The sequence below is a fragment of the Prinia subflava genome, chromosome 8 (genome assembly GCF_021018805.1).
Source record: "Prinia subflava isolate CZ2003 ecotype Zambia chromosome 8, Cam_Psub_1.2, whole genome shotgun sequence".
NCBI classification, from domain to species: Eukaryota; Metazoa; Chordata; class Aves; order Passeriformes; family Cisticolidae; genus Prinia; species Prinia subflava.
The window spans coordinates 31,141,026-31,153,403 of NC_086254.1; the positions used below are offsets into that span (position 1 = coordinate 31,141,026).

At 56.3% G+C, this 12,378-nt stretch overlaps 2 protein-coding genes across 2 annotated transcripts; both read right to left on the reverse strand.

Moving 5' to 3' along the window:
- Positions 1-6,729: 6,729 nt before the first annotated feature.
- On the reverse strand, positions 6,730-7,806 carry LOC134553042 (antileukoproteinase-like). The gene is made up of 3 exons (XM_063402265.1): positions 7,542-7,806; positions 7,064-7,225; positions 6,730-6,889 (listed from the first exon to the last, which is right to left on the reverse strand). The coding sequence occupies exons 1-3, from the start codon at positions 7,654-7,656 to the stop codon at positions 6,885-6,887; spliced, it is 282 nt and encodes a 93-aa protein (XP_063258335.1). The 5' UTR covers positions 7,657-7,806; the 3' UTR covers positions 6,730-6,884.
- Positions 7,807-8,272: 466 nt separating this feature from the next.
- Positions 8,273-9,083, reverse strand: LOC134553023 (waprin-Enh1-like). The gene is made up of 3 exons (XM_063402247.1): positions 8,926-9,083; positions 8,592-8,753; positions 8,273-8,418 (listed from the first exon to the last, which is right to left on the reverse strand). The coding sequence occupies exons 1-3, from the start codon at positions 9,038-9,040 to the stop codon at positions 8,414-8,416; spliced, it is 282 nt and encodes a 93-aa protein (XP_063258317.1). The 5' UTR covers positions 9,041-9,083; the 3' UTR covers positions 8,273-8,413.
- Positions 9,084-12,378: the final 3,295 nt, after the last annotated feature.

Here is a 12,378-nt window from a genome sequence, read left to right on the forward strand (position 1 = left end):
GTGAATTATTACTATGGTAGTTTTGCAGGTGGAATTGCCCTGGTTTGAGGCTCTGGGTGAGCGCCCTGCTCCAGCTCTGCCTCCAGCTGCCTGTGTGCTGACAGGGATGAACATGCAAGAAAAACTACAGCTGGTGGTGCTTTGGGTGCAGGGAAGGGTCTGCTCTCCTGCATCTGCAAGGATGCTGCCTTTTGAAGGTTCAGGCAGTGCTGGGGGTGGTGAGAGAGCTCTGCTGCCAGAATGTCTTCAGGTCTTGAGGCTCTGAAGGATGCCAGGGACTTGCTGGCTTCCTCCATCCCATCTCTGCCTCTCCCTCCTTTACACATCATTCCAGCCTGGGCAGGACACCTCAGCCCAAGGAGGAGGATGTGGGGCTGGAGGTGCTGGAGTGCTGGGGAGTGGGGTGATGTGACACCCCCGGGCTGCAGGGTGGCTTTGGGGGACCAGACTGGCGTGGGACCCCCTGATCCCCCCAGGTGCCCTTGGCAGCAGATGAGCTGTGCCCTGGTTCTGTGGTTCAGGGCTGGTGATTCACTGGCAGCCTTGGGAAAGCTGCAGAGCCACGGCAGGAGGGAGCAGGGGTGTCTGACAGCTCCTGAGTCTCCTGATAGATATTCCTCTGCTGCTGCATGGAGAATCACTGCTGTCTGCATGTCAGAGCCCAGGTTTGCTATGATGGCTATGGATTTTTCCCTGCTGTACAGCCATCCTGGCTGCTTGTCACTAGAGTTTTGTAGTTTTGAGGGATTTTTTAGCAGGAATCTTTGAGCAAGCAGCAGAGGAGAAGCCAAGGATGCAGGATGCAGGTGGATGAGAGCTTGCTGGCTGAGTCTGGATGGCTGGGGGAGACACAGGCACTTGCTCCTGCAATGTGCACAGAGGATCCCACATTTCATTACCTCCTTCCACCAGCTGCAATACTGAGGGCACCTCTCATTCTTTCATTGATCCCGATGGAGTTCAGGTCTTGCCTTTTTAGGCAGATTCAGGTAACAAGGCAGGACACATCCACCTTATTTCCAAACTCTTGGAGCGGTGGAAGTAGAATTTGTGTCTCAAGGAGATGCCTTTTGGTTTGCTGGGATGCAGCGTGGCATCCAGGCATTTCCATTTGCCTGAGCCCTGGAAAGAGCCTCCTGATGACATTTCAGGGAAACATTTTTCTATTTTTAGAGGCCATCGTGCGCAGAGCCAGGATTCCCAAGCTCTTGCAGAAGCAGCCGTGCATCTCGGGATGCTCGGAGCAGCAGCCCCGGGGTCATTAACCCGATCGAGTCACAGGAGCTCCTGAAGCAGAAAGGTATTTGGGCAGCAGTCTGCTGCCTCTTTCGGTCTCTGCTGGGTCAGGCTCTAATCATGCTGGGCCCAGGGTGCTCCCATTTCTCTGATCTGTGCCTTGAAGGTCCAAAGCCTCCGGTTTGCCCGGCTGTGCAGGAGCGCGGCAGGGCGGCCTGCGACCCTCCGCTGCTTTTGCCCGTCTCTCCCTGATTAATGTGAAATCCAGCCTCATGAATCATTCATGAAGCTTTATTTAGTATAATGATTTCTGACATCCACTGCCTGGGAACAGCATTTCGGGACAGACCGTGTGCGACCAGCGGACTCCAGAAATAGGGAGCTGACGTTCATCCCATCCCAGCAGAAGGGAGGGAGAGGGGCGAGGCAGCCCCGCCTCCCTCCCGGGGAATCACAGGTTCCTTCCTCATTAGCCAAATGTGTAAAAGCTAAATATTGACATCGCGTTGCGGCTCCCTGTGTCTTGCCATCGCATTGCATGTTATTAACCTACATAATGTCAGGGAAAGGAGCATCTGTGTGTGCCTTGGCACAGGCTGGGCTGAAGAGACAGGAATTCCCGCATGCAGCGCTGCTGGTGGGACCTGGAGGAGCTGTGATGTGGCTTCCCCTGTGCGGCTGGAGCTGGGGAGAGAGAGAGAAGCCGGTTGGGCTGCCCTGCAGCATAAATAGCCCACCCTCCTCTTTCAGAGCACTTTGCTGGAGGGAGGCACTGGTTTGGGCTGGGAGGGGCTCTCTGCAGGTGAGCAGCCCTATTTGGGAGGGGTGTGCCAGTACCTGTGCTCCTGTGCTGGTGGATTTGGGAGTGATGGTGAGTTCATGACCCTGCGTGGGCCCCAAGGTGGGATCTGTGCTGCAGGCTGAGGCACGAGCAGGGGCTGGTGCAGGGCTGGCACCTATGGGAGCTGCTTTCCTCCCTGCAGACTGCTTCATGGGAGCCTCTGAGTGTTTCACCAGCCTTTGCCAGAGCTGTTATTTGTGGAACATCCCAGCTGCTTGGCTGAACACAGACATCAGCCGCTCTGAGGGACTGTGGAGGGAGTGCCCTGCTGAGAGATGGGGCTACAGAGAGGGCAGGGATGATGGAGCCCAGCTGCCCTGCCTGCCATGGGACAAAAGGAGACCCAGCTGCCCTGCCTGTGCCACTGCCAGCCTCCTGCTGAGCTCTCACATGTGTCTTCATGCAGTGTGGCTTTCTGCAGAGAAAAGAGATCTCTCCTTTCCTCTCCTTCTGCATGGGGAGAAGGATTGCTGGCATGTAGGGATCTCCCTCAGCTACAGTGTGCTGTCAGTGCCTCTTCTTTTTTGCCTTCCTTTTGGCTCACCAGCTCAGGGAAGTCCTGCCAACATCTGAAAGGCTTCCTGGGTGTGTGTGCAGACTGCAAAGAGCAGTCTGCTGAGGATTCCTGGTGGGATGGAGGGGGGATGGAGCCAAGCAGCTCAGCACAGCTCTGCTGCCTCTTGGCTGGGGCAGGCAGAGCTGTTCCCTGCCAGACTGGAAGCCTTCATCACAAGCAGCTTGTGAGCTTTGGCAGCACTTTAGGCAGGAGAGAAATCACGATGGGCTGCTCTGGCATCCCTCAGCCGTGGTTCCATCCCCTGCCAGCCCCCACCACTCTGGGGCTCCCCAGCATGCAGGGTCTGGGGGCAGTGCACAGCTGGGCAGAAGGGACAGCTTCCATCCCTGCTCTCAGATGTGTCCTGGTGGCAGACTCTGCCTCCCTCCACTACGTAATTCCAGGATTCCCCTCTGCCCTCCCAGCACGGTGGGAGCTGTGGCTGTCCTGTGTTGCTGCTCGCTGGAGAGACTGGGAGGGCACTGGGAAAGGTTACTGGTGTATCCTGGTCACGTAAGACAAAGCACCCCTGTGTCTTCAGAAAGAAAATGCTGGAGAGCATCAGCTGGTGTGAGACAGCTCTGGCCCAGACCACTCCCTCCCTGCCACTGGAGAGGGTCTAGGTCCAGGTGAGGAGCTGAGTTTGTATAAACCATCCCACAGACAAAAGCACAGAGTGAATTCGTACACTGTTGACCTCTAACTATGAGGATGGTTTGTTTTTCTGCAGAGGTGTGTATCTATTTCTTTTATGGTGGGGAGCAGAATGCTCTTGACTCCTTTTCCCTCCTGGAAGATTGCTGCTCCTCAGCAGGAATGATGAGGGCTGTGCATAGCTCCTGACCACGGGCAGAGCTGCTGCTGAGTGGATCTGCTCTGCCCAGGGTATTTTCTCCTCTGGAACTGAGGAGAAAATGTGATTGCTGAGATCCTGCTGGGACTACAGATTCCCACTCTTAGGCCAGGCTAGCTAAATAACCCTCCCCTTTCAAAGGCTGTCAAAGCTGTAGTAATTCTTATTAGGCTGGTTTGAATCATCTCTTGAGAAGGTCTCACATCACCTTTGAGCACCAAACTGTTCTGTATTCAGACCCCAACCACCCAGTCTTCCGAGCCAGACCATGACACATGCAGGGGGAGGCTCCAAGGAAATATTAGAGGTGTTCTGCAGTGCTGTGGCTGAGACCTGGCTTCTCCATCCTCTCTCCTGTGCTCATTTCAGGGTGGAACAAAGGGCATTGCAGGGAGCAAGGATGCTCCGTGGTGCTGAGGGATCCCTGGGGAGACACTCTGGATTCCATCCCCTGGGATTCTGGGGAGTGTTGGATGTTTCTTTTGGGAATGGTCCAGAAGTGACTGGCCTGGAAAGCTTTGCTCTGAGGGAGGATGGAGTGAGCCAGAGCTGTGGCCTGCCCTGCAGTGGTGGTGCTGTGATGTGCCATGATGGATGTTTCTAACTCAAAGCTGGGCCCCTGAGTGCAGCCTTTGCCCACATTCCCAGCACCAGACCTGGTGGGCCTGTCCCAGGAGAAGTAGAGCGCCCTGAGCCCCCAGGCAGAGAAAATGAACACCTTCAACTCCAGGCTGCTCTGCCCTTGGGGAACAGGTGATGTGGGAAGAATCTCTGACACAGCACTCACTGCTTTTCCCATTATCCTGCTGGCACCTACCTAGAGCAAGAAGGGAAATACCCTTCCTCCCCAGAGACCTGAATCAAAGGATTTCAGCCAATGCACACTGCCAGGAGCTTAGCGCAGTCACTCTTCCTGACCTGTGTGTTTTGGTGCACTGCCCAGCTCCCCTCAGGTGGAGGGGGTAGAGGTGAGCCTAATGCAATCCTGGAAGCTCCCCAGGCTCCCCAGCACAGCTGGGGAGAGCTGGAAATGCTGTGCACAGGAGGCAGGGACCTGTGCCTGGGCAGAGAAAGGCAGAGGATTTGTTGACACAGCTGCAGGTGGAGGCACAGTTGGTGCATTGCCTCAGGGATTTGTGACTTGCAGGGCTCCAAAACAGAAAGCAGCAGGACTGAGACAGACTAGATGTCCCCAGAGCATCCTCTGGCCCAAAGCCACCTCCTCCTGCCTTCCTGGGCCAGCAGCTGGGTGATAGTGGTGACATGAGCAAAGCTGTCTCAGAGCAGGAAGAGGGACCTCTCACAGGGAGATCTGGAGGCCCCAGGCAGCAGGTTTGGGGAGGATGAACGCTTCCTGCCATTTCCTTGTCTCTGCAGAGGAGCTGCTGCCCTGGGCACAGCGTCCATGGGGTTATGCAGGGCCAGCTGAGAGGCACCCCACGCCTGAAGCTCTGTGCTTAATCAAACCAATTAGCAATTTAATCTTGTTAACAAACCAAGATAATTGCAGCATTATCAAATTAGCCAGCTGTATGGAAATGCCTGCCTAATAGCTGATAATAGCTGGTGCTGATGGAGGAGGAGGAGGGTTGTGATCTGTGACTAATGACCGCGGGAGGTGTAATCAGGCTGCTCTGCCCTGGCTGCCAGCCCCGTGCCGGGATGTGGGGATGGCTGGGGAGCGCTGGAGCTCAGCCTCTCTCAGCCCACGGCTTGTGTGGCACAGCTCTCCCTGCTCAGGTCTGGGCTGGTGTCAGGGAGAGTTTCCCCCTGCAGGGACACTACACTGGGCAGAGGCAATGTCTGATTTTACACTGGGTTTGGCTGATGAGCTCGCAGTTCTTGTTTTGCCTGTCCCTGCTGGATAACCTGGCGTGTTCAGCCTCCCCAGTGCTGCATGAGCTCTCCAGTTCTCTCTGCCCTCCCGCGGCCAGGCAAAGCAAAGAGTTGGGTTTTTTCACCACAAGATTTCTTCCTTCTCAGTCACAGTAATTTCTGAGTCTTTGCCTCCTTCTAGTTCCTCCACAGAGAAGAGCTCACCTACATAGACGTGACCATAGAAGCACTCACTCCAGCAGATGCTCTCCCCAGTGTCAGCCAGGAAGCTTCCAGCATCTCCCATGGACCATGCAAGGTGTCAGTCCCACAGCCAGAGCCTTCATCCTGCTGTGTTTGTGGATGGTTTAAGATCTGGCCAGCTGGTGCTGCTCTCCAGGTTGCTTTGCTCGTGCCTGGCCGTGGGGTTCATTAGCTCAGCTGTAAAACAGCAGCAGCTCCTCCCTGTTCCCTTGGTGTGTGCAGGTGGACCCAGCTCCTCCCCCAGTCTGGGCTGGGACTGCTTGTTGAGAACGGGACGTTCTCAGCAAGCCTGGCATTGTCAATGGGCTGGGAAGGGCTGGCAGGCCCTCCCTGGGCATTAGGCTGGATCCCCTGCAGTGCCTGGTGGCAGTGCCTGGTGGCAGTGCCTGGTGGCAGTGCCTGGTGGCAGTGCCTGGTGGCAGTGCCTGGTGGCAGTGCCTGGTGGCAGTGCCTGGTGGCAGTGCCTGGTGGCAGTGCCTGGTGGCAGTGCCGGGTTATGCCACTGCACAGAGGCCAGCAGCTCCCTCAGGCTGCACACACTCTCTTCTGCTGATGTTTCTTGGCATTTCCTGAATTTTTGTCCCCAGCGCTCAGCTGTACCAAAATTACAAGAACCCCTTGGAGCTATGGTTTTATTGCCCTGGCCTGAGGCTTTCCCAGGCAAGATTCTTCAGCTGAATTTTCCCCACCAGCTCAGGTTCGGTGAGGGGTTCCCCACCATTGGGGTTTGGGTCTGTGTAACCCCCTCCTCTGCTCTCTAGATGTGCCCCAAGCAGGGTATTCATAGGGAGGCTCTGCCTTCTGCATCCCCCTGGGCAGGCAGGGTCCAGCCCCTTCCATAGCCCTGTCCAGCTGGGAGGAGCCTGGAGGAAACACAGCTCTCCAGGGCCCCTTGAAGCCTTCCAGCCTTCCTAAAGAAACCTGTCATGTTTTGTTCCAGTCCCTTCCCATCGCTCTGTCCTCCTGGAGGCTGTGTGCCTCTGGATGGATTCCTCTCCCAAGCCAGTCCCCAACCACACTGCAGGTGTGCAGCCAGACTGTTTCCATCCTCTTCCCCCGGCAGAAATTCTGGGGTGAAAGCAGCAGTGGGACTGTGTGCCAGGATGGAGAGGGGAGGGAGGAGGTGGAGAAAGGAGCCACACATCACAAACACCGGTGGGAAAAGCCTCTTTTATTTGCTGAAGGAGCGGTGGGGGGGCAGAGGGAGAAGGGGAGTGGGACGCACAGAGCACTGTGCAGCAGCTGGCACAGAGTGATCCTGGAGCTGAGGTGGGATGGGAATGCTGAGATGGCCCTCAGTCTGTCCTGGGAACTGGAGCTCACACTGGGAAAGGGAGAGAAAGGGAGAGGTTGGGTCTGGTGTTCCCCCCAGCCCACGGGTTTGTCCAGCAGTCCCCCCCAAGCGTGGCCGGGGGCTCTGGCAGCTGGACACAGCTCTGTGCCCAGAGCCACCTCGTCATACCCCGGGAGCGGGGGGGGGGTGTTCCTGAGCTCCTACCGTAGGATGTGGGGGTGTCAGGAGGTCTGGAGAGGCACCTCGTCCCACAGGAGGACGGGCAGCACTTCTTGCCGCGGGGGCAGTCCAGGTCGGAGCCGCACGTGTTCGGGGGGTTGGGCCGCCCGCAGGTGAAGCGGACGGGGGGACAGGACCAGGCGCTGCCTGCAAGGGGAGGGACAGCTTTGCTCCAGGGCAGCTGAGGGGCACTGGGGAGATGCTGACGAGCAAACATCCCCTTCCCCTCCCTTGCCCTCCTTTCCCCTCCCTTGCCCTCCTTTCCCCTCCCTTGCCCTCCCTTGCCCTCCCTTGCCCTCCCTTGCCCTCCCTTGCCCTCCCTTGCCCTCCCTTGCCCTCCCTTGTGCTCCCTTGCCCTCCCTTCCCCTCCCTTCCCCTCCCTTCCCCAGGTTTCATGTAAACCTGGCTCTTTCTCAGCACCTGAGCTTTTCCTCCCCGTGCCTTACCCTAGGACAGCCCCTACCTGTTGGCAGCTCTGCCCAGAGGATGAGCATCCCCACCAGGAGGAGCGCGGCCACCGCCTTCATGCTGCCATGTCCCTGAGAGGTGCCAGCGTGAGAGCAGGGGGACACCAACATTTAAACCCTTGGGGAGGATGGGATGGGGAGCAGGGCATCTGCCAATTTTGTACGGTTTTCCTCTCCAGAAGCCTTTTGCACAAGATACACAGGGGATTGTTCAATTGCCCAGAGAACAGTTATTGCATTGCACAACTGACCCTGCAGCCACACCTGGGGCTGAGGGACAAGCCAAGGGGACATGAGCCAGGGCATTGTCCCCCTGACAGGCTGGAGGCAGTGGAGCTGCTTTCTCCTGGGCAGGTATCTTCTCCAGGTATCCTTTTTCAGGAGAAACCTGGGTGGTTACCAGGCTCCCTTCTGAGGATGTATTAAATGTCTTTCCCTTGTAGTTTGCTTGTACCAACCTTACAGCATGATCCAAATCAGCATGAGGCTGCCTGTGCCTTTCCAGGGCTAGCCCCAAACACAACCTCTCTCCTCCTGGAGGCTGTGTGCCTCTGGATGGATTCCTCTCCCAAGCCAGTCCCTAACCACACTGCAGGTGTGCAGCCAGACTGTTTCCATCCTCTTCCCCCAGCAGAAATTCTGGGGTGAAAGCAGCAGTGGGACTGTGTGCCAGGATGGAGAGGGGAGGGAAGAGGTGGGGAAAGGAGCCACACATCACAAACACCGGTGGGAAAAGCCTCTTTTATTTGCTGAAGGAGCGGTGGGGGGCAGAGAGAGAAGGGGAGCAGCAGCTGGCACGGAGTGATCCTGGAGCTGAGGTGGGATGGGAATGCTGAGATGGCCCTCAGTCTGTCCTGGGAACTGGAGCTCACACTGGGAAAGGGAGAGAAAGAGAGAGGTTGGTTCTGGTGTTCACCCCAGCCCACGGGTTTGTCCAGCAGTCCCCCCCGAGCGTGGCCGGGGGCTCTGGCAGCCGGACACAGCTCCGTGCCCAGAGCCACCTCGTCATACCCCGGGAGCAGGAGGGGGTGTTCCTGAGCTCCTACCGTAAGTGACGGGGATGGCAGGAGGTCTGGAGAGGCATTTCTTCCCGCAGAAGGAGCGGCAGCACTTCTTGCCGCGGGGGCAGTGCCGGTCCACCAGGCACTGGTTCCGCGGGTTGTGCAGAGCGCAGGTGAAGCGGACGGGGGGACAGGACCAGGCGCTGCCTGCAAGGGGAGGGACAGCTTTGCTCCAGGGCAGCTGAGAGACACTGGGGAGATGCTGACGAGCAAACACCCCTCTCCTCTCCCCTCCCCTCGCGCAGGATCGACGCAAACCTGGCTCTTTCTCAGCACCTGAGCTTTTCCTCCCCGTGCCTTACCCTAGGACAGCCCCTACCTGTTGGCAGCTCTGCCCAGAGGATGAGCATCCCCACCAGGAGGAGTGCGGCCACCGCCTTCATGCTGCCGTGTCCCTGAGAGGTGCCAGCGTGAGAGCAGGGGGACACCAACATTTAAACCCTTGGGGAGGATGGGGTGGGGAGCAGGGCTGGCACGTGTCAATGTTTGTGTCTTTTTCCTCTGCCTGTTGCATTGTGTTTTCCAGAAAGTCTTTTGCGCAAGATTCAAATGTGATTGTGGAATTGCTCGAAAAGCAGCGATTGCATTGCACAACTGACCCCTGCAGCCACACCTGGGGCTGAGGGACAAGCCAAGGGGACATGAGCCAGGGCATTGTCCCCCCGACAGGCTGGAGGCAGAGGAGCTGCTTTCTCCTGGGCAGGTATCTTCTCCAGGTATCCTTTTGCAGCAGGAACCCTCATGGTGACCACATTCCCTTCTGGGGGTCTGTTAAATGGGTTTCCCTCTGTACTTTGCTTGCACATGGTCATGCCAACCAAACCTTACAACATGATCCAAATCAGCATGAGGCTGCCTGTGCCTTCCCAGGGGTGATCCTTCAGATTTTTTCCCAGCCCCAAATCCTCCTTACTCCTGCCCCATTGGGAGTATAAATTGGTGTAGGGAGAAGAGCTTTGGCTTAGTCCAGGGTGAGTCTTTCCCAAGCTCTGTGGGGGTCACCTGAACCAGAGTGTCTTCTCTGGGTGGCTTCTGCCATATAGGAAGCAAGCTGGTGCTGGGAGAAAGTGGCTGACCTCTCTGGGGTAGGATAATCCACTCCTTATGGACCTGTCACCAGCCGTGATGCAGCACAAGGACAACTTGGCTAACCCCTGACTCTTGATGTCTGTAGGGATTAAGGGCTGTATTCCTTGTTTGGATGGCAAAGGTCCCACCACCCCTTCCTCCCTCACAAGGAAATTGTAACCCTGCCCTGGCCTCCAGGTAAATCTGTTTTCTTTAGGTGCCCTTGGGCAATGGGAAGTTACGCCATTTCCCCCCCAGTTGGTCAATGTCCCTCTCAGCTTGTGCAAGGGGTTCCTGAAATATTTCTGTGGGACTTCTGGGGCTGGCAGGAGCCCAAGCTGTCCGAGAAATAGGCTCTGGGAATGTGTGGGGAGGGGAAGGCTCCCAAAGCCAACCTCCCCCAGTCCTGCAAAGGGCAGCCCCTGATCTCGCAACCAGGCAGGGACAAAGAGCAGCAAAAGCCCAGTATTGCCTCTATGTGCTCTGTGCAGCCCCTGAGACCCCCAGAACTGCACAGATCCAGTCCCTGGAGCCGCCACTTTCCACCCAGGGCATGGTGGGCATCTCCCTGCACCCTTTCCTGCTCAGCCTTCCATTCTCAAGCTGCAACGGGCCCTGTTAACTGGACTTAACTAACCCAGTATCTGTTAATCATTGTCCAATTTCCTTGTTGACTCTGTGGCTGCATTTAGCTCTTTGTGAAGTCATATATTAAATAACATGCAGAAAATATAGCCAACCCAAAAAGATTTTCTGGGCTGTGCACCAACAGCGTAGCACTTTTAATGAGAAATACAAGCAGTGGATTACTTTTTAAGCAATCCATTGCCATTCAGCTGCTGCTGGGGCTGAAGAGGACAATGCTGTGCTCCCAGCTGGTGCCAGAATCTGGCTGAGATAGTGCTTGGACCTATGCTGCCAAGGGAGGAGAAAAGATCAAAGACCAAGGCTTGGATTAAGCTGAAGAGAAGATGGTGGGGTAGGGGGGAAAGGAATCCACCTAAAGAACATTCTATAGTCCTTTATTCATAGCAGGCAGAAAAGTGTGAGCTCTTTTTGTTGCAAACTCCCATGGAATAACCAGGACCCAGCATTTCTGGGCACAGGATTCCCTGCAGTCCTCATGTTGCATTCTGTTCCCTGTGCAGCACCCATTGCCCCAGCACCCCTCAGAGCAGTCCCCATCCCACATGGCTCATGCTCTTCTCCATGAAAAGCACTTTGTGTCCCTCCTTCCGAAGCTGCAAGGCCCCAGTTGTGTGATGTTTGAGGGTATTGTGGCAGATGCTGCATTTTCCCAGCCAGAGCAAGGCTCTGCAGTTTGTATTCCCTGGGAAGGGAAAGGAGGGAGATCAGCACCCTCTGATCCCCCCGCCTTACCCAGGTACACAAAGCACCCCAAGAACCCTGTGAAGCAGCCCTAGTCCCCCACCAGGTGATGCAAAGCTTTCAGCCTGATGATGAGCTCCATCCATTCCATCCATTCCATCCCTCCCTCCCTCCATCCCTCCATCCCTCCATCCCTCCATCCCTCCATCCCTCCATCCATCCCTCCCTCCATCCCTCCATCCCTCCATCCATCCATCCCTCCATCCCTCCATCCCTCCATCCCTCCATTCATCCTTCCATCCATCATCCATCCATCCCTCCCTCCATCCCTCCATCCATCCATCCATCCATCCCTCCATCCATCCTTCCATCCATCATCCATCCATCCATCCATCCATCCATCCATCCATCCATCCATCCATCCATCCATCCATCCATCCATCCATCCATCCATCCATCCATCCATCCCTGTCTGGTTCATGGCTCCCCCCAGCTCTGGGCCGGCTCCAGCCGCTCGGGGTGCCCGGGAGAAGGAAGGGGGTGCCGGGAGAAGGAAGGGGGTGCCCGGGAGAAGGAAGGGGGTGCCGGGAGAAGGAAGGGGGTGCCGGCATAAGGAAGGGGGTGCCCGCAGCCCAGCCTGGCCCTCCCAGCGCTGGTATCTGGTGCCACCTAGTGAAGTGTCATTGATGAGGCGCTGCAGGATCACACAGCCCCTGCCCTGCTCCCAGATATAATCCCACGGGAAAGGCGCTGTGGGATCTGCCTCTACAAATACCAAATGTGCACAGAGCTCTCAGTGGGACCTGCTCTGTGCACGGGAATCCCCAACCCAGCACTCCCAGACATCTCCAGCCCGGGGAACCCAGAGCAAGAGGAAACCACAGCTCTGCACGTGCTGCCTGTGCCCAAAGCAAATGGAAAGAGAGCTGGGGTGTGAAAAATAAAGACTGTTTATTTACAGAAGAGCAGAAACAACAGTGAACTACACCATTTAAATTGTAAGAATCCTTATAACAACAACAAACTATAAAATATATTTACATAAGAATCTATGTCACAATTTTGTATGAAACATATTTACAAAAGACAGCAACACTCTCTAAAATGTATATACAGAAGACTACTGAAGAACACTCTACATCTATCCAGAAGGGTGACATCCCTGCCCAGCATCTCCATCAGTCCTGGAAGAAAAGCAGGAGATACGGTCACTCCAGTGAGGCGTTGAGGGCTGTTCCCTGTGCCCCCAGGCTGGCAGGGAGGGACTCTGCCACCAGCACTGAGCCTGGCTGGGGCTGAGGGCTGGGCCCCGGGCAGGGTGACACAAAATGTGGCCCAAAGCAAGCACAGGGTAAGCCAGGGGTGGTGTTTGTGC

Excerpts from the sequence above, each read along its gene's own strand:
- LOC134553042 (XM_063402265.1), bottom strand. The coding sequence starts at position 7,656 with ATGTTGGTGTCCCCCTGCTCTCACGCTGGCACCTCTCAGGGACATGGC. Across the intron at positions 7,226-7,541 it reads CTGGGCAGAGCTGCCAACAG|GCAGCGCCTGGTCCTGTCCC; the intron begins GTAGGGGCTGTC and ends CTCCCCTTGCAG.
- LOC134553023 (XM_063402247.1), bottom strand. The coding sequence starts at position 9,040 with ATGTTGGTGTCCCCCTGCTCTCACGCTGGCACCTCTCAGGGACACGGC. Across the intron at positions 8,754-8,925 it reads CTGGGCAGAGCTGCCAACAG|GCAGCGCCTGGTCCTGTCCC; the intron begins GTAGGGGCTGTC and ends CTCCCCTTGCAG.